Below are 26,419 nucleotides of genomic sequence, written 5' to 3'. Positions count from 1 at the left end.
CATCTCGTTTTTATTTTGTTTATTTACAGGTACTACAACCCCTGGCTACAATGGTATGCTATTTAAATGTGCACATATTTTGTCATCTTAAAAATTTGGAAACGATAGTAAATTATATGGATCGTATTAACTGCGCCTCTTTGTATTATATACATATGCAGAAGATTTCAAGTTAATGTTGCGTGTAATTCATTTTTCTAGTATATGACGCATCCGCATTCACACATAGATAATTTATCACAAGTTATTATATATTGGCATGTTACTTCGTAAACAAAGACTTATATAATAAAATGTATTATATCATAGAGGGCTTATCGTGTGAGTCGTCAATGCCGAAAAGCATTTACTGACAATAGATGTTTAAAATTGACTACCTGCATTCTGAATCAACAAGATACTTTTCATAAAAATAAAAGCATTAACATCTTTTGTTAAATAAAATAATAACATTTAACTGTTAATGTGTATGCAGTATGTCTTCTTTGCAGGTACATTGTTTAATCTGATGAATAACATTAACACAGTTTTGGGGATTTTAAATTAGCCATATTACCGTGATAGTTATAGTCCTTTTGTTAAATAAAATAATAACATTTAACTGTAAATGTGAATGCATTATGTCTTCTATGCAGATACATCGTTTAATTTGATGAAAAACATTAACACAGTTTTGGGGATTTTAAATTAGCCATAATACCGTGATAGTTATAGTCCTTTGCTACTATTATGTGACATCCCATGGAAATTACCTAAGATTATTAAAACAACTGTTATTGTTGCCGTTTATGCTACTTGCAGTTTCACCCAAATGAATCACTCATCTTGTGCCAATTTAATATTTAAAGTCACGTACGTTTACAGAGGTACCTATAAAAGTTTTGACTGTAGCCAGTTGCATTTGATATACTGTATGCTACCAAACCTTAAGTAAATGCATTGGTGAATACAAGAAAGAAAGTCAGCTTTATTTTAAAGCAAAAATCTTCAGACATTCACACATTTTAAAACCTCAAATCATACATATGCTATGATATATATCAACAATGCATTGATTTACTTTGTCAGTACCTATCGATTCGAATTGCAATCATTAAAAAATACCAGAACTGCAGAGCGCATGGGAAGTTACCGTGTTTTTGGAAAGGCCTATTTAACATAAATACAGTATTTATACATATGTATTAATCATGAAAGGTTAATGTTGAATAGCTTACATTGTCAGACCAAAGATACTATTTAGCAATTCAAATATAAACAAAGCAAATAAAAGATTTTATAATGAAAAAGATTAAGATAAAACATATTGTTCTATTGTCGTTCGATTTGTTCAACAGTCTGAAACGTCATGCTCATAGAAACAATTACAGGAACATTTTCCGTCGAATAAAGCCTTTAAATGAGAATGCTGTCCATTATTTAATGATCAACTTGATTTAGCTAGAAATCTGTTTCAGCATCGGTGGGCACTTGTGGTGGCAGATATCATGAAAGTGGGCGGATTGCTTCTCCAAATTATCCGGGATCGTATTTCAATTACGCTAATTGTATCTACTACATAACTGGGCCGTCAAATTCCAAAATATGTCTGTATTTTGATTTCTTCCATACGGAATCTACATATGACTATGTTCAATTATATGATGGACCAACTACGTACTCCCGATCAGTTGGAAGGTATTGCAGTGTTTCAACCATGGACGTATTCTTTAAAAGTCCAAGACCATCAGTTCGATTGCATAGGCTACATTAGTACAATACATATTTTGTTGTTATTTATTTATTCACATTCTTTGAAAATTTAAATGCAAAACTTAAATTTGTTTCAGATATTCTGGAATCAATGTTACAATGGCCACTGTTTGTTCTTCTGGATCCTCTATGACAGTCCAGTTCATTTCGGATGGCAGTGTCACTTATCAAGGATTCCTTGCATCATTCTTTTCCGTTAACAATACAATTGAAAGTAAGTTGTCAGATAACTATGGTGAATTTATAGTTCAAGATTAAGTCGAAACTTGTAAAACATCTTTAATTATATTTAATTATTCTTAAGCCATTACCAATGTACTTTCTGTGATAATACCTTATGCGTGCTGTCATGTCCTTCAGAATGTATGATAATTTAATCATTTAATGGATATGTGTAAAATACCACAAATACCACTTTTAAAGGCACATCTTTGCATTAAAGGCTACTTTACTGAATTTAAACTCCCTTTGTCATGCGGTCGTTTTATCAAATCCTTACATGTTGCAGTAAGTTTGTACATATCGAGACTGATTCTCGCACACTGTTCTTCGGACTAGAAAACATCAACTTGCAAGCCTTACTCTACATAATATATATAAATTGAGTTTGTTTTTGCAGACTGTTCCAAGGGTTTTTTCTCCTGTGACAACGGCCGCTGCCAGGGCATTCTTCGGCTTTGCGACGGTGTGATGGACTGTAATGATGGCTCCGATGAACGCGGTTGTGGTAAGTACTGTCGCTTAGGTTTATTGGAAAAATGAATAGTATTGATTTAGCTACATTTTTTAATTTAACATTTAAATTAATTATTATATCCAGCACTCTTAGTGTATAGGTAAGTGGGGGTCTGCATCGTTTAAAGGATATGTTTGAAATACCACACGCAAACACTCTTTAAAAGGCACGTATTTGCAGTAAAGGCTTCTTTACTGTATTTTACACTCCATTTGTCATGCGCTCGTTTCATCAACTCCTAACATGTTGCGATATATTTGAACATATCGAGACTGATTCTCGCAAACTGTTCTTCGGATATAAATTGGTATAAGACTTAAAATTTTGATAGAGATACATTTCAAGCAAATTTACACTCCATCAGGAATGAAACTATACTATCAGTTATACTTTATCTTATTAATGGCAGTACTTTAAGAGTTGTTATTGTAAAATTTGATGGATGTTAATAATACGGACGTTGTTAGATCACCCTTTATTCGTCGCCTGCCATGCGTGGTCAGTTGAATATTATTACTTATCTTTTGATCACTCTTACGTCTACATTAATTGCAAAACCTCGTGGAACTTAGCAAGCATAGGTTTTTCCAATGACATCTCGTCCGAGTACTTAAGTTATGTCGCTACAAGAAGTTGACGATAAAGGTAATCTTTATGATTCTTTCCAAAAAAAAACAACATGACATGGTGCCTCCAGTTTAAACAAAATGGCAGTTAATGGCTGATTGAAAACAAAGTCAATTGCATATTAGTTTTTGACATATTTATTTTATTTGCACACTCTAATGACATGCATTGTGCTATATAATTGTGTTGCTTATATATATATATATATATATATATATATATATATATATATATATATATATATATATATATATATATATATATATATATATATATATAAACAAGATCAATGCATCGGATTGTTTTCCCCAAAACTCTTTTGTTATTCTTTTTAGACTGCACGGGTGATCTTGTAAGCTGCAGTAAGTTCTACAGTCAGTGTATTCCAGCAAGTCAAGTTTGTAATGGATTTGCAAGCTGCAATGATGGAAGCGACGAAGATGGATGTGGTGTGTTCCTACTATTTTGTCGTAGCTACGTTAATGTCAATATATTAACTCTTTGACGCATCGCAATGACTTAGCATAATCGAATGATATTGATACTCGAATACTGTTGATTTTTAAGAATTTCAGATATATTTTCATTGATGTTAAGCAAATATTGTGTTCATCATTACTTGTTAAGGTGGTAGCAGTGATATACTATTAAGATCTATATGATTTCAAATTTTTAAAATGCGTATGTTATTCGTTATAATATTTTTTTATTAATTTTCAATTTTCTCTTTGAAGACTGTCAAGCAATGAGATGTGATGACGGACAAGGATGTTATAATTCCAGCCAGCAATGTGATGGCAAAGTTGACTGCATGGACAACTCCGACGAAATGAATTGTCCATTAAGTAAGCGTTCATCACTTAAAGGCAAACTTGCTTGTGATTAAAGACTATATACATCCTTTCTTGAATTTGAATCATTAGGCATTCGGTTCTATTACACCGAGATATGTGTCCATCCACACATAAAAGAAGGCAACCACATGTACAAGTTACACTGACTGTTAAAGATATTTATTTTATTTATTTTTTTTTTTGGGGGGGGGGGGGCGGGGGGTATGGTGTTACTGCATTAACAATACACCTACATTTGTTATATATGTTTAAGTCATTGAATTTGTTTTCTAGATTCATTTAATAACTTGTGTCAAGCATTCCATTACGGTTCTGTTAACGACGTCGTTCATTCGATTGGGTTTAATATGCACTAACTTGGCACTCTAGTGATCCTTTTGACAGATAATACATTACCCATATCATCAATTACATTTCTTTAATCGCTTCATAATTTCGGCTTATTTTGCTATAATTGAATGTAAACATTCAGTTGACCCTTTAATACCATCAATTATCATTCTTATATTCAATCTTTAACAGTTTGTGAACCGCATGAATGGGGTTGTGCCAAGATTAAACAGTGCATTCCAGCCAGTCTCCGTTGCGATGGCAACAAAGACTGCTATGACGGAACTGACGAATATGTCGGTTGTCAACCGCCAACACCCGCACCGATCATACGTATGGCAATCTTAATAGTTATTTTGTTTACATGTATATATATTTATGACGAGATAGGTGTCTACCATTGCCTTTTCTAATTACATAATTAAAAAATACCATAAGCAAGTATTGATAATTTACAATATATTTCTTCATATTTTACTATATAACACACACGAAAGAGAAACAGTATGAGGCATCTTTGTATGTCATTTTAAGACCAAAACAAACATGTCATTGACATGTCATATTATGACAGAAAAAGCAACACGCAGCACATTTATTAAATTGAGACCACTTTTTTTAGACGGGCATTTTAGCCTCCCACCGCAGCCATTGAACCTTATACTTATCCAAAGAACGTGTAAATAAAACCTTTACTGCATCACAAGAGTGTAAAAAAAGAAATCAGTTTAATTGATTTAGCATTAAACTGATTTAGCATTTACCGATGTAAGGGTTGCGTGCAAAACAGAACAACAAATCATAACTGTTTTGAGTCGTGACTAAATTAAACACATCAAGTACAGCTAGTTCTTAATTAAAACGACACAGGATCATAACATGTGATTTCAGAAAAAGGTTTCAATAATAGTTAAACACACCGTATAATATAACTTGGTTTTGTATATTAATTTTAAACTTAAGACGAATTATATTACATATATTTAAAGAAATACAATAGAAGTTAATTATGTATTTACAGTATTTATTATACTATACACAAGTGAACACATTTCAGAACACCACAATTAGTATTGTGAATGAGAAACAAACTCAGAAAGTTCATATTTTAAAACCAAAATAATATATTGTTTAAGAACTTAACACTTATTTCAAATCAATAAGATTGACCGTTGAATGGCTTGTCCATGAGTGGTTTGATTCAAATTTCAAGAAGGCGTAAAACAAATAGTTTTTTATCTTAGTTTATCTTTAATTGTTAAAATAATAACAATTGTTTTATGTATAGTTGATCATACACATTTACTTGTATTGATTATATAACAGATTTTAATTAAATTATTGTGTTGTTTATTTAAGCCTTCATAGTAGCCCTTAACAATCTGACAATAAACATCACTGAAGCCCCAGTAAATGAAGCACCGACCTGGGGTCGTTTGATGGTAAAACGTGAGGGTATGAGCGAGGTTTATGGAACGGTCTGTGACGACAGTTTTGACACGAGAGACGCCTCGGTCGTTTGCAGAATGTTGGGATATGGGTACACATGTTTTGATTTGTAAACTTATTATTTGCTCATAATGTGTTTAACACTATACGATAGTTTCCTCATACACTTGCAGTTTGTTTATTATTGAATACTACAAGTTTTATGGTGTGTTGTTAAAACGGATCCTAATTTAATTTCGGAATACACATTTGTCATCGTTATTAAAATAAAGTACGTTTCGGTATTCGAAATTTTGCATACATTATTAATTATATTTTTTTAAATGCAGTCTAACATTTATGTTTGTATATGTAAATAAAACTTGTAATTTGCCTATGGCTTTCTTGTTAATAAATGTTTGCGATATAATGCCTCTATCTTATCTTACAGCGACGACACACCCGCCTTCTTCTACAGTGGAAGTATGTTCAATACCGCATGGGGTCCCATATGGCTGACAAATCTCCATTGCACAGGCTCGGAAAACAACCTGGCCGATTGTGTACATGCTAAATGGGGAAAACACCAGTGTAGTCACCAGCAAGATGTGTATGTTGCATGCGGTAAGATAAACATTATATTGATTGCGGATTACGCTACAGTCATTAAGAATAAATCTATTGTTTTCTTTATTTCTTAATGTCGATGTAATGGAAATGATTTGTATTGATGAAAACATATTAACCAAGAATAGAAAACTTATATGTATGAGAGAAATCGTAGATGTTAAAAATATTGTGTTAACGGAAGGCTTTATTGGCTCTATGCTGTACTACTTAGAAATTTCGGTAAAATGCTTACCTTTTAGTTAATTAAATTAGTATTTTATTGTTAATGTTGTAAAATTCTCAGACATGGTAAATTGTATTCTGTATAGAGTGAGTTATGAGCATGCGAGTCATCACCTTTGCAATCGTTATGCCTTAAGAATTGTGATTTACAAAAAGTACTTTGTTCATTTCAGGATGGAATTTCTTTAGAACTGAAAATGCAACAACAACGACAATGAGAACAACATCGTCATACACAACCCACCCACCAGGTATAGCTTATCAATGACTTGCACTTATTAATTTAGTGAATACCAGATACGTTTTCAAAAGAGATCATTTAACAGATATATCGCGGCTAAGAAAACATCAACCGAAAAAATCAATTATGAATGCGTGGTTCAAGTTTTCATTCCTAGAAAATAGACGTCTCTTATTTCCAACACTTACCTTATATTATAATTATCACTTTTTCATATTGTGTGTCTTCATTTTTAAAATAACAGAATGAAATGACTAAAATATCGAATAACTTCGAATGACATGCATCAAGGTTAAATTATTGCGTAATTTCTACAATTGAGTCTTTATGTAATACCAAGGATGGTATTTTGTGTGACTATTTTTGGTAAAACAATTACACTTTGACGGTTTATCCGCATTTTAATGTAGTCGCAAAAGTTATATGCACTCTTGTCGTCTAAAATTGATTTCCAGACTTCGCAAAAATCACATCTGAATGACGTTGAAATAAACAATTGAAAGGGCCATAATGAAGATTTTGCTGCGAACAGCTTTGGCTATCATCGATTGTTCTGTTTTCCAATATGGAATTTAAAGTCCCAAAAATAATTCTTACAATTCCTTTCGAACCGCTAGGTGGATTCTGCTTAAACATTCACGTCTGAACGATCTCCGCGTGTAGATGATCTAAAAGCAAGAATTTTCAGCTGCGACCACTTTTTGCTAATTGTATCCCTTTGTTTTAGTTTTCCTCTTTAGTAAAGCGTCCGAAAAGTTTTTTGTAGTCAAGGAATTTTGCTTGCAACTAGTTTTGGTAGAAGTTTGCTCTGATTAATATATTTCCTTCAACGTTTGGTATTTTGCTGTGAGAAAGCGTACCAAAACGTTTACAGCTGAAGAACCATCTGTATGCAAGATGCCAAGAAATTTGCCAGCAACCAAATGTGAAAGTGTTAATCTTCCTTTCCCCCTATAAATTTATTAAAAAAAGTATTGCACTTGGTCTTTTTGTAATGTCCAAGATTTTTTTTCGCGTTTGCTCAAACATTTATCGTTGGATAGCAGTGCGTGGTAATAATCTAGTTTACAATTCAATAATGAGTTGAAATTAATATATCCTTTAAAAATATAGTTAATGTTAATTGTATTGATGCTGGTTTGTACATGGTTTTTATAATAGCAACACAAATAATATCCGAATGAACTGGTGTTTTCAGCGGTTAATACATTATTCATATACACACCGTTGTGGCAGGCTGAACATTTGGTATCATTTAGGGAGTTTACACATAAGTTTGCGAAAAAGGTCGGGCACTCTATATACAAATGATTGCAGCGTGCGAGATACAAATCAAAGGTAGTAGTAGGTATCTTACTCGAAAACAGTTAAGTGGCTTTGCGCTGTTTCCGTTAGGCCATCGGTTTAAGCCAAATGCAGGCGGTTCTAAACGTCTTTTAAACATTCCTATAGATCATCGCCGATATTTAAATTTTAAATTACGAAGATAAATGTATTTTTTACTTCACGGTCGCGACTTGATTTGTATAGACAAAGAATGAACATACATGTGGATTATTCAACAACAAACTGTTGGCGAAGCCTAATACTGTGAAATTAGTTCCAGAGATTCGAAGTATTATACAGAGTCTTGGAAGAATCATAATAATTTAGAACTAAGTGAATATTATTGCGTACGTAATGTAACCTAACGGGTATTCGTACAAATTTGTGTAATCAAACCAGTTCTCGCGGTTAAATGTTGTCAAATTTCCTTGTTGTCATATTTAAATCTGCAGACACTGTTGTAAAGATATTTTCTTTACAAAGGATGAACCATATTTACGATATTTTAGCACCTACGTACATCTCTTTCACTTGAAGTATAATATCTTTTTTAGATAAAACATATGTCTGTTGTACACTTATTATGTATATCCCTTTTTTTTTTAATCGAGAATCGATACATTTGACACTAGACATTTAAAATCTGTATCGATTCAAAACGTGCTTCAGGTTCTTAAATTCATTGTTTAATTTCCACTGCATATGCTTGTTGATCATATTACGCTTTACTATAAAGTAGGAACAGATGTATGAACCATGTCAGATATTGTGAAAAGTTGTTGAATTATTGGTCTGTAACCGTATGCGTCAGTAAACGTTAGAATCGGGAAACCGTTTCATTTCTGTATTTCTTGTCAATAATCGGCATCTTATCAACATGGTGGCAGCGGTGGTCATTTAGGACAATTGCAATTGAATTGAATGAATCATTTTCCACAATTTTGTAGCAACATTATATTATTTAATGTTGAAATAATATTATATTATATCTTAAATATTCAAAGGTCGCTGATATGTTATGGACATGGTGTCCACCTAATTACCGGGAGGTCACGGGTTTGATCCCCACTGTGGAAGCGTTCTTGTGAGAACTCTCCCAGAGACACCCAAGTACTGGTTCTAAGCCCAGATGTATTTCCCAGTTTTTTTTATCCTTATGCTTCAAACCGAAAATCCATTTTACAAAGCGGCATATTTCAGACACGACAATAACAGTTCTAGTTTAATATATTGTAATTATTAGTTGTAGGCAATCGGATACGTCTTGTTGATGGCAACACGTGCTTTGAAGGCAGAATTGAGATTCTTTACAACGGTATTTGGGGCACAGTTTGTGATGATGGCTTTGATGCGATTGATGCTGGTGTTGCTTGTAGATCTCTGGGATTTAGGTAAGTGGAAAACAAATAGCAACCAATCCCACTTTTCACCATGCCTTGGTCCAGATGATCATTAACCAAAGTATCAACATTGGCTTTTTAAAAAGTCAATAAACATACAAGTTAAATTAGCCTAAATAATTGTTCATCAAACATAATAAAAATACAACCAAAGTCTTCATTTGAAATTCAAACCAATTGCGGTTTCAAAATGAATAAATGCACAATTCTCGGATTATTTGTATGAGTGTTCTATCAACTATATTTCCTTTATTTTGCTCATTCATTCAATTGAGTAGTTTTCTACTTAACTTTTTAACGCCCACGACTTGCTGGTTGACCGTGATATGAAATTATGCATTCTAAATGTTTGTCCATTTGTCGCTTGCAATGGACGTTTTCCCTTCTAGCGGAGCTGCTTCGTCATGGCTCTACTCCAGTTCCTCAAACACTTACCCAAGTCAAATCTGGTTAGACGACTTGCACTGTACAGGCTTCGAAACAAATCTTTGGGATTGTAACCATCCTGGGTGGGGAAAACACAATTGCGGTCATTCCGAGGACCAGTTTATAAGATGTGGTATGAACCTTGTTTCGGTGTATTTGTTAAATTTTGATAGATCCCATTATTTCCCAATATGTTTTATATTATGTATAAGAAACTATTAAGAAGTCCAAAATGATTAATTGTTTGAATTCCATTTGTTAATACATGATACATCCCATCCCAAGAAGTACAATATATTCTTCTTAAAAGGCGACTGAAAATCGGTGCCACGGTTAAAAAAAGATTTAATTTCCTCACCAATCGTGAGTTCAAATCTAGTATTTACCTTTCGTATACTGAGATGACCCGATAATGCATTATCTTGTATACGTTAAGTTGGAAGTTGTCAGTCTTCACCAAGCGTTTGGAGCGTCAATTGTACGTTCAACAATGACATGTGTGGCTACAACGTGACCGCTGTTAAGGGCAACGTTACATGGGCGAGGTTGTTCTCGGGAAATGGAGGTGTCTATGATCCAACTACTAGCTCTGGTTTGTTTGCAAAATAATTATAACATACCATTAGACTGTAATATGCTATTTTAATCGAGTTACAAATCGTTGGCCTATAGTGATTCTTGTGACTTAACATTTTGTGTTTCAAAAAGCAACACATGCTACTTACTAGCGATGGTATTGGTTGCAACGCGAGTATTACTGACTATGCATCTTTATTTTTATCTTAATATTTTTCCTTTCGGGCACATTATGTCAACATTTATATTTTATCATGATTAATAGTGTTTTTATAAGCAATCAAAGTGGGTATGCATTGCTATATTCTGGGGTGAAAAACCCATATTTTCAAGTCATTAATTTGTCAAAAGAAAGAGGAGTGATCGTAAAATATTGACAATGCAAAGATCCAATATATCCCCAGTTTTTCTTCTGTTTTGAGTATGTTGATGCATAGATGAAGGCTTGTTAAAGCATTTTGGTCGCATGTTTTTAATAAAGAACTTGGTGTTTGAATAAGAGTGCAGAGTTTGTAAAATGTCTAAAGAGATTTATCACTTTAATATTGCCAAAATAATTGAAATCAAATAAGAATGCCATAGTACTTTTAAATATTTGCAGATCAAAGCATATATAATATATAATAATAAAAACATAATTTAGTTTACAAGCTAAATAAAACTTTATACTTAAGCTTATTTTATATGGTCTAATCCTATCTTCAGGCTATTCCATGTACTTCATGAGTCCTTATGGCATGGAAGCAGACCGGTCAAGACTGAGCACACCGCTGTTTCAACCATTACGTGCGCAATATATGAAGGTTGAATTCAACTACCTTGTTCGGAAATCCTCATACGGTAATCTGGTTGTCTTCATCCGAGGTGAATCCGTTGGAATTTACAGTGAAAACAAACTCTGGAACAGCCGATATCTGAGAGTTGAAGAAGACGGGATGTGGTTACATCAGTGTGTGAGCATATCCGCCGGGCACCTTTTTGAAAACAGTGAGTGAACCTTGAATTACAAATTCTTTATTGTATTTTTTACTCAAGCTAATCATTCATATGTACATAGCTGTTTAAACAAATATATAATTATATGCGCAGATATCACTCGTCCAAAGATGATGCAGGTAAAATGAAGATACATTACAATAAATGCTACTTTTTCAAATTTTAAGTTCAATAACATAGTTAAGCCAAGTCAATACTGTTTATATTTGCCGTGTCGTGGCGTTTGTTATCTTATTATTTCAAAAACGCAATTTTTACGCCATACTTTCTAGAATATTGTATTCATTCCGCAATGCCTATTTAATTGCAGATAGTCTGGTGTTTGAGGCTAAACTAGGACCGAATATGAATTATGCATCACACCTTGTTGCCATAGATACCGTCAATGTGCAAGCCGGCCGATGCCATGGTAACTGCATTTTAATTTTTGTTGTTGTTGTAGATGTTGATGTTTTATAAATATAATACTATACACAAAGAAGAAGAAAAATATTGTTATAACACGCGGTTCTTTATTCCCTGTGAAACATTGTCAAACAATGAGACACAAAACGAACATACTACGAAACATTCAAACACAAACATACACATGAATAAAACTAGGGTTAATGACTTAGAACGGTCAATAGAAAGCATTTCGGGTTTTACCAATTTTAAGGAGCTCCAAATCTCAAAGTTCGCCCAGAATTATTAACTGGTTTTAAAATTGAATGCGTTTAAAATCCCTTCTATTATTGTTTAATTTGAGTTGCAATGCTAGGAGGTTAAATGTTATTTACACTTATGTGTATCATGAATATAGCTGGGCCAAGTGTGAGGTTGAGCGCTTTAAAACCGGTGTAAACCCCCAATGCTTTGCATTGACCGTTTCAAGGCGATGACCACAGCTTTATTCTTCTATGTGTGTATGTTGTTTTGTAGTGTGCTGTTTCGTACTGTTTTATCAATTGATAACTTGCCTTAAATAAAAGACCAATTAATTGTTTATAATGAGAATGCAATACTGCTCCAACAGCTGGAGTTTCATTTCTTTATATAAAACATTTAGGTGTCAATAAATCTATGTGAAAGTTGGTCTTCCATTGATTTAATTTACTATAATTTGTTATTTTTTAATGATGAATTTCGGAATATTCATGAAAAGTAAAAGAAATATGAATAAAATATACTTACAAATATGGATAAACAATATAATCGGTTGGTAATGTCATGACCTTAGTTGATTCATTGACAACATGGTGTACTTTATCCGTTTTTTTGCGTTTTTACACACGTTTACATTTTATATAGGTGAGTGCAGAACTACTTAATACAAATATGTAATATATACTGTATAATGAAATATTGCTTATATAAATTCACACAAAACCTCCAGATACATGTTATGTCAAGACATATTACAATGCCCAAACACTTTCGCAAAAATAAAATACAATCTTAATATTAAATAAACTGTATAGAATTTGTTATGACAAATAAAACCAGCTCCAAACAACATTATTCTGTTTTTTAAAGGGACTCAAAACTATACAGTCAAACTTTAAATTAGTAACTTAATTTATCTTAAAGGGTATATTTAAGTGGTCGGTGCGCATATTATTAGTGTTTGATAATATGTTATGAAATACAATGGTCGTGTCAAAAAGGAGGTGGCAAAACTAATACTTATGACGGACACGATTGTCTCACTTTAGAATCCTTATTGGATGGTCCCTGCGATTTCAACAAAACATATGCATGCGGCATGGAGGTGGTTTGCTCCAACTGCGACCGTAACGACTTGCAGTTTAACTGGATCTGGACCAACGGAGCCCCATATCTGAACAGAATCAAAGGAGAAGGCATGTGTTTAACTAAATAATAAGCTAATCTGTGAAAGTTTTAATTTCAAACAAAGCACATGGTGTTTATTTAGTCAGAAAATTGTTTTCTACAGTATGCCTTATTTGTTTCTTTCATAAACATAATTCACCAATCATAATTTGAAATAGTTTTGTTAGTTGTTATTAGAATTAAAGAGCGCTTACATAATACATGTGATTATCATACAGAGAAATGTGCATTTCTTATATGTATGTACACATAAAACAAACTGTTCACATTGAAGATCAAAAGCCATGTTTATTCGAATATATCGGCATCTTCAAAAGTGTTATAGAAATCATAAAATAATATAAAACATATGGTTGAACAAAACGAACATCAAATCCCATGTTTTTTGTTTTAAAAAGGATACTACATGCTGGCTGATTCGTCTTTCGGATTCCAAGGTGATGAGGCTGTTATGATCTTCCATCTTCCGAGCATAGGAGACTTACGAGCTCTGACGTTTGACTTTTATTTTGAAGCAAATTTTGATGGACAGCTAAAGGTGCGACCCTAGTAATGAAATGTTCTATATTCGGATATTTTCTTTACAAATATTGTAGTATACTTTTCCAACAAATATCGTTATATAATTTTTTTAAACCTGTTGCGCCATTATCTTGAATTGATTTATTCCTCAACGAGTATTAACATTTATTTTCATAAACAAATAGTGTAGTATATTTTCCCAACAAGTATTGGAGTATATTTTTCCCAATTAGAAGCGCAATAACTTGCTACACCACTTTATGTTGAATAATCTAAATCTTACTGCAAAATAGTTGATTTGTGTATGGTTAGGTTAGCTGATTCTTGCTTGTAACACCAGGCTTTTTTTTAATGATGTCAACAGAGATAACTCTTGTTCCCAATATAGTGTCGCAAAGGATTTGATGGTGTTTCGTCTTCAAATTTTACCATTACGGAGGGAATTGGATTTTTTTAATTTTATTGTGCAACATAACGTTTTAATTATGTGACCCCGTTTAATATTTAACAATTTAGTAATTAAAACGCAATCTAGTTGAATGAATAACCTTTTATATTTCTATGTAATTTAAATGTAGAGAGGTTACTGTTTATTACAATCGCATTTTTTGTGGAATTCAATTCAGGTCAATACGGTTGACGTTTCGCATCCCTTTTATGCGGGTTATACCGTCACTGCTTTGAAATGACCTTTCATAAGCCATAAATCAAAAGTGCCCTGTAATTAACTTTATAATAAACATATTATGATATGATTCTTCTTCTTTCTTCATCTGGACTTTACTTGTGATTTTTAATATTACTTTGTCTGCTGTGTATGAAGTGTTAAAGATCCAAACGGACTGTCTAAGACTATTATGCTATATGAAAAATTCCACACAAAAAAATTGTCATACAAATGTTGATTACAATAGAAAGACCCTATAACAAGTAACAATTGTTTGCAAACGAATATAAACACACATTTTTTTTCAACTTTTAAGCGTCTAGAAATGGTTTCACGATGTCATCTTCTTTCGTTTTACGGATGATTTCGAGTTAGGATCCGATTCGTTTGGTTTGCGTTAATGTGCATAATTTGGAGCGCACTTGCCTTTGCTTTATATTATTTCGCGCGCTATTATAAAATACAATGGGCAATTTCAAAATCAAGGAAAAACCCCATTCTTGCCTTGAAGCAGTTCAATTCAGTAATGTATTTCCCCACATACACTTTCATTTTGTGCACGCTCTTTTATCTTACTGAATCGCTAATAGCAGGACGTCATCGCTTGAGCTCCGTTAATTAATGACATAATGATTATTCATGAGATCTACGTCACGCTGCCCGAAGTCAATCTCGCATTCGCTCGTATATGTTCGGATATATACGCCGAAAATTTACATAAATTATATTATCCCACAACAATAAAACGGGAAGTTTGTATCTCGTTGAATCAATGTTTGCATACGAGATCTACCATGGACATTTTGGCTATTGCTATAATGAATACTGAGTGGTTAACTTTTTTTTACGAAGTATCAGTTGATTCTGAGTGTTAATGGATATTTAAGTATTGTGATTGCTTTGCAGGTGATGTTGCATCTTAATGGGGCATATCATTCCACACTGAAAACGTACACCGACCTTCCTAGCAGGGCTAACACATGGGTAACTGAATGTATGGAATTGAGCTCAATCGTCGCATCTAGCTTTGATATTGAGATACGTTTTGTAGCGGTCCGCGGCACGCAAATCACGTCTGATGTTGGGATCGACAATGTGAAGCTTGCAGAGCATTGTCCGCGTATGTAAAGCTTTTGTTTTTTTAATTGTACGAGGATATCGCACTTAATTAATGTGGAATATATAACATTTTATATGAAGCTGACATGATTTATGTATATTTACTTCTTGATTAATAATTTTAGGGCAAAGATTAACTTACAGTAAGTTTCAACACAGTACAACAATTAAAACATTTGTCCAGAAAATGGCTTAAGGTCATTGAGGCATACGTTCTTAAGACCTTTTAATGTGTTTTTGTCATTACTATTGATAAGTGGCCTGTTGGATAACAGATGTATTACAAATTACTTATACATTGTATCTCTTTTAATGTTAAACGACTAAGCAATAGTTGGACGATTGCTTAACTGAAATATTGTGTTGGCCTGTTTTTAATGACACTGTTGCGTAGATATTTTTATTTAATTCATTAACAACCACATACTCATTGTAAATCATTTCTCCCAATCATGAAAATGTGGCATGTGGTGTCATTGTCAAGAACACTCATTGTCCATTTTCAATCTCAGAATGTTAATAAAATGTCAACAAAAATGGTCCTTTTGTTAAATAAAAACACATCATTATAAACGCATTTTATTTGTTTATTTTTATATAAAGTGTGTTTGACATCTTTCCTTTAGATCTCATTTCCTGTAACCGTGTTGAGAACAACTGTGGTTGGAATATGACTCAACTGAGCAATTTAGTATCATGGCAATTTGTCGGTGAGAACCTCATTTGATTTCTTAGTTGAATTCTGCTTGTATATCTGGCTTTATTATTCTGCCTATAATGGCGCTGGCTTTGTTTTATTCCATGTTGACTTTTTCACGTTTGTTCATTTTAAATGAACATATGAATTAAAATATCAGTCTTAATTCAATGTGAACTTTATATAAAAATATTATTTAATCAAAAAGGTGTTCTAAACTAACTGATCAAGATCATTTAAACATTCTCAATAAGTGTTTGTGCTTAGTTATTATAGCCAAACAATATACATTTTATTAACCAGGTTTTCCGAAGGAAAAAACTGGTTTTTAGATTGGCGAATGTCGGCGGGCGGGCGGGCGGAACAAGCTTGTCCGGCCCATAACTATGTCGTTCATTGTGAGATTTTAAAATAAGTTTGCACATTTGTTTACCATCATTGAACGGTGTGTCGCGCGAAAGAATTGCGTCAATATCTCCAATGTCAAGGTCACACTTTAAGTTCAAAGGTCAAAAATAGCCATAAATGAGCTTATCCGAGCCATAAATATGTCAATCATTGTGAGTTTTTATAATCATTTCGCACATTTGTTCACCATCATTGGACGGTGTGTCGAGCCAAAGATTTACGTCAATATCTCCAAGATCAAGGTCACAATTTGAGTTGAAAACCTGGTTTTGTGACAATTTTGTCCCTTGTTTTAATAAAAATCGTTTCAGGTTCAAGCTTTTTTTTCATCACTACTGATCAAACTAAACGGCAAATTCATCAATTTACTTGGCATGGCATCGATGTTGGGTACAGTGGAAAACCTATATAACTGATTGCCATCAACAACTTGTTTATTGTTATACTCGCTGCATGACATTTACCATGATCTTATGTGTGTTCTTCCCTAATAGGAAGCACTTAAACGGATGAAGCCCGAGGTATTCGAATTAGAGGTTCGACCTCTTATGCTGGCCTCGTGGAGCTTTTTTACCAGGGCAGGTGGTACGGTGTTTGCGACAATAGCTGGGGCGGTAACGATGCTACAGTTGCATGTCGCTGGCTAGGCTTGTGAGTTCTCAAACTATTTTCTTTACTGTTTTTTTATAAAATGTGTAACATAGCTGATATATATCTTACAATGCAGTTTATGGTATGGTACGGTTAATATCAATTACTAAGTCAGTGTTGCATAGTATGTCTAATATCATATAGAATTATTTAATACAATTTACTATCACGAACAAAAGCTTCTAACACATGACAGTACAACTAACACAAATCTCTGCACGGTAAAGAGCAATGTCACCTCAAACCCGCAACGATCTATGGACGACCATATTACGTGAAAAACATAAATACTATAATATATATTATACATAACCAACTTCGAATAGCTCAACACACTCCATACCTATTAATGTAATGTTTTTATAAGACATTGACAGAAGAATGGTCTAACATAAGGAATCGCTTAAGACTTTATATATATTTGTGGGCAGTTTTGGGTTTGACATAATTAATGTCGAGACATAATTAATGTCGAGCATAGATAATATAAATTGGCACAAATGTGTGACATGTGCTGTCACATGCAAACATGGTATCGTTATCCAGGTGGATTGAGGCTTTAAATTGAGACATGTGTTTATTTTGTTGTAATGTCATAATATTGAAAGAAATACTTTAAAGTTTACTTTTTAAATTTCACAAATTCATTTGATTATGAGTTGGTCTTTTATTTTTAGAAGTAATTCGCGTATAGGCATACCCATATATAAGCAAATAATAAACCGTGAATTGTGTAAAGAAAAAATTATGACACAATAAAATCCGTCGTTTAAAGCTTGTAACATATTTCTTTTCTTTTATCTTTAGCTCCAATCCAAGTAGCAATTATGCTGATTGTTGCCGAAGTGGAAATTCATCGTTCATTCTAACGAATCTTTATTGCACGTCAACGGAAAATACGCTGTACAACTGTAGTCACGCAGGCCTGTTTAATACTGTGGGCTGTTACAGTAACGAATATGCATATTTGGCATGTTATGGAACAAAAAGTATGCATCTTGTTTAGTAGATATAATCATACACGTACTTAGTGCTTGCACATATCATAGCTGAAAGGACTATCCTCTGGATTCAGTATGTTGTTTTGTGTTGTAATGGAGGATTTTATGTCTTTCGTTTGCATGTTACTTCTCTTAGAATATAATTGATTGATATATGTTAAATGAAAAATACACGATTCAATGTATCAAATATGAAAATTTCGTGCATTATTCACATTGCAATTATTATGTTATCACTATCAAATATGCAAATGTTAAGATTAGCAATTTATTTAACCGTTTCCATGGGAAATGTATGTGCATTAACAATTCGTCATTATGCAGTTAATGTAGGCATCTTTAAAAAAACAACAACATATGTGTCTTAATGAAAATTTAATATATGTATTTGTTCCAGACAACATGATTTGGAACATCAATCAACCGCACTTTTACTTGAGAACTACTCAGTATAATGGTAAGCGTTTTTAAATATTTTATCTCACCCAAAGACATTTTTAACTTAGTAACCCTCTTACGTCTGTCGTCTATCGCACGTCGTTTATATTATCGTTAAGATATTATGTTTATAACTTATTGTTTTTGCAACAGTTTTATTGATTTTTTCAATATGACAGGAATACAGTCGGGTTGTCGTAATTATATTCCATCAAAAAGTAGCTTTGGCCTGTTCCTAGTATCATTTAAAACATTATGACATAATAATTTTCCTTATAGGATTGTCGAAACCCTCTGCTGACTTTATATTTAGTTTTGCAATAAAATCCCATCGATGATAATCTTCCAAAATTTTCAACAAAGCTTTTTGAAAACATGTGGCGTCAAAAATCATGTTAAAACATCAAATACAGAAATTACATAAAATCATTATTCTAATTGTGGGTTTGAATCCAAGCAGCTGTGAGATGTGTTGGTTTTTATTAACATTTATTTAACGGCTTAGTAATCGTAACAACTTATAAGTATCCATTTCACGCGACTAAATAAGTCATGGGATCACGATAACCAGCTTTTGGGAATGTCTTAATTAGTCGAATGAGTAAGTCATGTTAACGACATAGCTAACTTGTATTAAAAACTAAGTAGTGAATACGATATAGCTTCTTCGTTGGAACGACTAAGTAACTCGTTGGAAGGCAATAACTAACTCGAAATTATCAACAAATACGAACCGACACAATATGGAAAGCATTTTTAATTGCAAATATGTCTGATGTATAAAATATATGTTCGTCTCCATTGTATCAGCATTTAGAAACATGTTTTCAACGACATGTACTTATATTTTGGTTCAAATCTGTGTATATATATTGCCTATAAGTTCCTCACTGTGTGTTCAACATAAAAGCAAAAACATTTGCATTTACATTCAGTGTAATAACTTGTACGAATAAAATGGAGCATACACATTCTATACATTAACTGGCAGTTTCCATTTCAGAAACCTGGGCCACCGTATCATCACCGAAGTTTGACCATGCAGGTGGCCCCTACAAGTTCATGTTTAAATATCGCAAGACAGGCTCAGAAATGCTTCAGGTATATCGTTATTTAGAAATTCAATTGTATAAAAAGATGTCATCATCTATTTTGTACGAGCTAATAATGTTGACACAGTGAAATCAGACGCCCAAGCAGTGTTATGTCTCGCTCTGAGAAAACAATGCATGTGCGTAAAGTGTCGTCCCATGTGAGCCGATGCGCCTTAACTTGACTTTCAATAGGAGACCTCCAAAAAAATGGATCATAATCATGTATAAATTAACACCAAAGTTTGGTGTTGCGTTTATTCAGCGAACACAGACTTTATGACTTAATAAAATATTTTAACTTGTGGTTTAATTCTCTTTTTTTCGATATCAGATGAGATATGTAGAGTATTACAAATAAACATTTATGAGCTTCTGCCACACATAGCCCGACAAGTATTGCTTCTAGAGTGATAGAACTTTACACATGTACATTTAACAATGTTTATTTCGACACAATAGTATATTCGTGTTTTTTTTCTAAATAAGTGGCGTTTCGGTACCTTAATTTCGCAGAACATTTTTTCCATGACAGCGGGCTTGTTAGAGTTAACATTTTACAACATATCATCGTTTTCACCTCTGTATTTTATGTTTATTTTATTTTTCGACATGGATGTATATTCTTTGAATCGTGGGTAAAAAAAGTTATATATTAATTTTAAGTAATTTTTTGGCTCTTCTAAGCTGTATTTTTGAACACTTTATTTGAAGATATGGGCTGAAAATATGGCAACCGAGCAAACAACTGTGCTCGGAAAAGTGACCACAACGTCCCAGGATGAATACCAGTATTGTGTGGATGTCCCATCGGATTTGATTGGCATGTATCGGATCGGAGTGACAGCCTTTGTAACACGGGGTTCTTCAAATGTCGTCGTTTACGATTTTCAGATGTATCCTGGTCACTGCAAAGGTAGTTTTGTTGATTGTTGTTTTTCATTGAATTAAAATTTGTCAAAGTAAGGTTGCCTGCGAGTTTTAATACCCACTGGTTGCTGGTTTTTAAATTTGACGAGTAGCGTATGACCTCATTGTTTATTCTTTAATTTGAACATAGACACATTGGAAGTAAATCCCATTTCTCGTACCCAACAATGGTATAGTTGGATATTCAATCGACAAAAAAATATACACAAATCGACGCAATTCTAATGAACACATTATTTACTGATTAAACTGTACATTTCCTTACATATTTTAATAAGCAGTTAATTCTTAAACGTAAAATATGACTTTATTTCAGCTACATTTGAAAAACAGAACTGTTCTTTTGAACACGATTTCTGCGACTACACTGTGACAGCAGGCGGACATGGATGTAACTATCAATACAAATGGAAACACACGTCGGGGAGACTAAAATCTGGTAATTTTATTATAGTGTCGTTGGAGACAAAATGGACTGCTTTTTAATAGCTCTGTCTTTTCAAGGTATCGATAATTTGTTCTTTTTAGCTAAATTCACCCTGAAACATATTTGCTTGAACTATTTTGCATTTATGCCATAACGTTATTGCAAAGACTTGAACAGAAACATTCCAGCGACTGGCCTGTGCCTGTTATATAGTTATTGTATTTATTTATATTTATTATAGTTGACACTAATATAACACTTGTAATAATAATACTAATAATATATTTAATTCTTATCTTGATAGTTAAGGCCGTTGATATTGCTGAAAATTCTTTGTATCTAAATAGGAGAGACAATCCCATAAATATCAATCAATGATTATTTGCAATTCACAGACCATTACATGATGGCAGAAGCGCCTTTCAATATCAGCATGGGTAGCCTGGACTTCACAGATTTGTCGCTGGGAAAAGTATTGAACTCTTCCAGCTGTTTTTTGCGCTTTGCCTACCTCAGTATGAACTCCTCCACTTACATGGACGAAATGAATAAAGGTTTGTTCAAAAAAGTGGTGCTCTGTTTGGAATGGAACTTGTTGCTTATATTTGTCAAATACATGTAAATAATGAACACTCATGTATAATGTTGTTCCTATAGTTATGCCTCTTTTTCGATGTGTATTAGTCGGTCGTTTCGTTTAAATCACTAGATAAATGCATTGACCTACAATGATGCAAAATGTTGTAATGGTTACTAGGGAAGAACGTGGAAGATCTAATGTTTGGATGTCAACAGTTCAATGCCAATGTAACAGTGAAATTAAACATGAATTAATATAAGTACATGTAAATTTTGAGAACCGTAAATTCCCATGGTTACCATCCCTTACGTAGACTTTCACTTTAAACAATACATCAACTCTACACGCTGTCTTTCTTAGTAACTGAATATGTTATGCTATTGCAGTAACTTGCATGAAATCAATTCCTTTTAATATGAACACTTTTTTAATTGATGTTCGAGAAAATTATGTACCTGCCAGTTTAATGGCAAGGCTACTTTCTAAATAAAGCCATTAGATGTAGCATTGAACTCATTGAAAAGTCATGTTAGTTGGTGTTGCACACAGGATTTACAAATATATCTTTTTGAAGAAAGTATAGTTGTTATAATGCTGACTATGATCATGGTGTTTGAATTCAGTAGAAGTTATGATGTTTATATTTAAGTTTAAAATATACCATATTATTATGTAAAGTGTTCCCTTAAGTCACTTCCGGGAAGTGATTCCTGAACATACGTCAGTTACAAACATTTTATACAATCACCTTGACTTTGTTGTAGTACAACCAGGAAGGCTACAAGTCATTGTAAACGACGTACGAACTGATCTGCTATCAACATTTCATCCCCGTCGATCGGCTTGGAAGGAACGCTGCGTCGATGCCTGTGGTTATGCGACGTCACAACTGAATATCACATTCAGAGCAATAGCAGTTACTGCTGCAATCGATAACATCTCTCTTTCGAATGATCCGTGTGAAGGTAAGGCATTTAACCTCGCCGTATGTTGTATTTGTCGGACACCCAATATGAACGTACGTAAAGTACATGCAAGGTCACATGTTCGTTAAAAGAACTAATATGGGCATTAAACAGATCAACTATGGCATCTGTGACACATCTAGTTGCTGCATGAAAGCTTATGTTTCTTTATTGATGCATTATTTGTGCGTTTTGTTAAACTTACTATATATTTTTTATGTTTTAATAAGTTCAAACAGTGATAAATAGTTCTATTTTTTTAGGACTGTATTTTTGTTTCACCACATTAGAGTTACTTATTTATTTCTAAATATGAAGCAAGTAATTTTAATAGTGTATTTAGTTAATATATTTTAATATTCCGTAAACAAATCAACATGATGTAAAAAAAAAACGAAATGCAATAATTTCCCAGGTCACAATCCGTACTAAGTGAGTCCTTTATATAGTTTATAGTCACGTGGTACATGCTCCTTCGCGCATATTTCACATCGAACTGTACCACCTTATCGACAGGAATATTTTACAAACATATTTATATACATATATAACAGAGTCGCTTTAACTTTTGGTTTAATGCGTACTTGTCGACTAAGACAAATACTACATATTAAACTGAGTGACCTTATTTTATGAAATGCCTATTATGCTTCATCTATGAAGGTTACATCTGTCCGTTCCATATATCTCATTCTTCAGAGCTAGAAGAGGAATCAATCGATTGCGTGTTAAGGAATGGTGAGATGTGTGGGTACCAGTGGCCACAAGACAGCCACTGGAATTGGAATAGCGGTAAATGCGCCTATAATTTAGCTTGACATAATTTCGGAAAATGTTGGAAATTTGAAATAAGCACGCGCTACAATTGCCGGTATGAAATGAATTTCCGTAATTTTACATGTGAATTGTTATAATTGTTAATTGTTACAATGATAAAATAAGAACTGTATTGATTTATGCTAGCCTTTAAATACATGTTGTTTACCTTTTCCATTTTTTAAAGAGCGGTAACTTCAGTCCTTCATTATTAAGTTAGAAAGGAATGGCTGTACAAATAATTTAGAACTACCACCCACCACCTACCCCCTCCCAAGTTATGTTGGAGGAACGGATCTGAATCCGGGATAATTGTTATCTATTCACATCCGGTTTATGTCTCTGGACAAACAAATTCAAATTTATAGAAGGGATTAGCAGGAAGGCAATATGACGCTAAATTCTTCCGTTATAAAATATATTTTTCATATACATTCAACACAACAATTGGGTGTCAACAAAATTATTATTTGTTCATTGTTTTTAGAAGGCTATCTTGTGACTAATGAGTCATTCTCGGGCTTGGTGTTGAATTCTCCGATGTACACGCCAGTTTCTTCAAACACGTGCGTCAAAATAACGGCGAGATCACAAAGTTCCTCAAGTGTCCTATATGTAAGCGTACATGTAGAAAATGGATCCAAGATACATTATGACTATCTCTATATGGTTGTTAATGAAACAAGCCTGCTTTCGTTTAATGTATCGAGCTCAGAGAAAATATGGCTGGAATTGTACGTTTATGTTTATTACTACCCGTACACGATAAGCCTTCTCTCTGTGAATGTGACAGACGGATCATGCGCCATCACAGGTTAGTCCGTTACATGTGTATCCTTTGACGAATTTTTTGGTATAAAACATTCCATAGGGCAAATTTATCTTTCCATTTTTTAATGGTTTATGATTGTACAAACATATTAACTTGTCAGTATAACTTTACCTTTTAACCTAATAAACACAGTTGATTGTTTTTATATTGATTCGTTTGTTGTTCAATTTTTTACATTATAGAGATTTGGTTTAACTGTTGATTTTAATTTTGCAGTGGATTTTTTTTTAAATACGGAACAAAAAACTACATATTTTGCATTTGGAAGGTGTTATATATTTCGAAATAAACGGCTTAAAATTATTTGTAACAAACTATCACCAAATAGTATTGTAGCTGATACGAAGTAGACAAATACAATGTCGCTCACGCATTTTTTTCATTTTGTAACCAATTTGTTGTTTGTTTTGTTAGAAAAACATTGTAGTGGACAGTCAGTTCTGTGTGATGACACATGTTATCCACAGCTCTACAGATGTGATGGGATACGTCAATGCAATGATGGAACTGATGAAATCAATTGCCGTAAGTTTGCCTTGCTATACCTATGTAAAACAGGTTGTAATAATGTTAAATGATATTATCTTTTATTGCTATTTAATTGCATTATGGTGGTGTTTGGTTTATTGGTTTTTACACGTAATTGTTTCGTGAGTAATTGGGCGCCACGTGTGAGTTTTGGAGCCGGTTTTAGCTTCCTATGCGCTTTGCGTTGACCGTTCCAAGTCGGTGACCACATACATATTCATTTTCCGTGTTTTGTTATCCGCGTGTGTGTGCTGTGTTTGGTGCGTTTGTTTTGTGTTATACTATTTAGTTTAGCAATTGGTTCCTTGCCAGACATAAAGCAACGAATGTAATAATGAGGTAATTCTACTGCTACTGAAGCTAATATTTTACTTTCCTTACGAGTATAATGAAGACCTTAAGGTTATTCTTTTTTTTTTCACTTCAACAAAGTGTTATTCATAACATGAGTACTTGGGGAAGCTTGTTGACCCATGTTTGACAAGTGGTTGACAAGCTGTATCCTGAAACCGTTCAACATTATATTTTATACAGACATCAGCTTCATCAATGCGTGTTCATCTCGATAACATACGTGTGATTGATTGAAATTTGTAGTAAATGATATGAGCACAGATTTACCGTCTAATCTTTCAGAATGTTTAAATTCCACCTACACCTGTGCCAGTGGGGAATGTTTCCACCCGGCCCTCAGATGTGATGGTGTTAGGGATTGCAAGGATGGGTCGGACGAAGATTGTGGTAAATGTTTTCTAATATTTCCTTCATAGTTGCTAAGACAGATTTTGAGGTGAGCTGGGATTTGCGACTTGCCCAATACGTCACCAAGTGCATTAATACTGAACGTTTGAGCATTTTTTGAATTAACTACATATTTTTATTTATTGGGTGAATCATATATTAAAGAACAAAAAAAACATTGAAATAGTAACGTATGTATAGAGCAAAACCTTCTTTTGTGAAGGTAACTATGGTTACCAATTTAGTTCATTGACTAACTATTGTCATTTATTTTACAGAATCAATGGCAAGTGTAACATGCGATTTTACTAACGGTACCTGTATGTACTACCTCCACAACGTCGACATTCGTGATACTTCTATTTACTACGGGTATTATCAACAACTAGCCCAGTATGGCAATATAGGTACAATTCGCATTACGTCCTAAAATATTAGATTTTTCAGAATATGACGTTTTACATCCTTGTTTAATTCTAAAGCATTCTAATAAATCTAACCATTATGAGTCACACAGTTGAAGGAAAATGTAAGTTATGTATATAAAGATGGTTTCTGTTTTGGTAACTAGAATACATCAACAAGATGAGCACAGCCAGTTTTGTCTGTTTCCAAAAACATTTACAGTT

At 33.3% G+C, this 26,419-nt stretch overlaps 2 protein-coding genes across 2 annotated transcripts in view; both read left to right on the top strand.

Annotated features, from left to right (window-relative positions):
- The first annotated feature begins 35 nt into the window (after positions 1-35).
- Positions 36-16,412, top strand: LOC127844782 (uncharacterized). The gene is made up of 19 exons (XM_052375242.1): positions 36-53; positions 1,458-1,677; positions 1,830-1,966; positions 2,372-2,479; positions 3,451-3,564; positions 3,850-3,960; positions 4,492-4,632; positions 5,659-5,839; positions 6,179-6,351; positions 6,753-6,830; positions 9,390-9,537; positions 9,936-10,105; positions 10,409-10,564; positions 11,254-11,535; positions 11,855-11,953; positions 13,239-13,385; positions 13,776-13,915; positions 15,473-15,686; positions 16,312-16,412. Exons 3-19 carry the CDS (start codon positions 1,852-1,854, stop codon positions 16,410-16,412), a joined length of 2,478 nt encoding a protein of 825 aa, XP_052231202.1. The 5' UTR covers positions 36-53; positions 1,458-1,677; positions 1,830-1,851.
- An 896-nt stretch (positions 16,413-17,308) lies between these two features.
- LOC127844764 (uncharacterized) overlaps positions 17,309-26,419 on the top strand; it is a 32,223-nt gene continuing 23,112 nt past the window's right edge. Inside the window, exons 1-13 of the mRNA XM_052375224.1 lie at positions 17,309-17,441; positions 18,249-18,430; positions 18,840-18,899; positions 19,884-19,981; positions 20,686-20,887; positions 21,218-21,340; positions 21,724-21,882; positions 22,673-22,873; positions 23,573-23,665; positions 24,177-24,503; positions 24,936-25,046; positions 25,686-25,790; positions 26,069-26,197. Coding sequence (XP_052231184.1) covers positions 18,845-18,899; positions 19,884-19,981; positions 20,686-20,887; positions 21,218-21,340; positions 21,724-21,882; positions 22,673-22,873; positions 23,573-23,665; positions 24,177-24,503; positions 24,936-25,046; positions 25,686-25,790; positions 26,069-26,197 — 1,603 coding nt within the window. The 5' untranslated portion in view covers positions 17,309-17,441; positions 18,249-18,430; positions 18,840-18,844. The remainder of the gene's footprint in view (positions 17,442-18,248; positions 18,431-18,839; positions 18,900-19,883; positions 19,982-20,685; positions 20,888-21,217; positions 21,341-21,723; positions 21,883-22,672; positions 22,874-23,572; positions 23,666-24,176; positions 24,504-24,935; positions 25,047-25,685; positions 25,791-26,068; positions 26,198-26,419) is intronic.

The sequence above is a fragment of the Dreissena polymorpha genome, chromosome 9 (assembly GCF_020536995.1).
Source record: "Dreissena polymorpha isolate Duluth1 chromosome 9, UMN_Dpol_1.0, whole genome shotgun sequence".
NCBI lineage: Eukaryota > Metazoa > Mollusca > Bivalvia > Myida > Dreissenidae > Dreissena > Dreissena polymorpha.
This window is presented reverse-complemented; position numbering and strand designations above follow the sequence as displayed.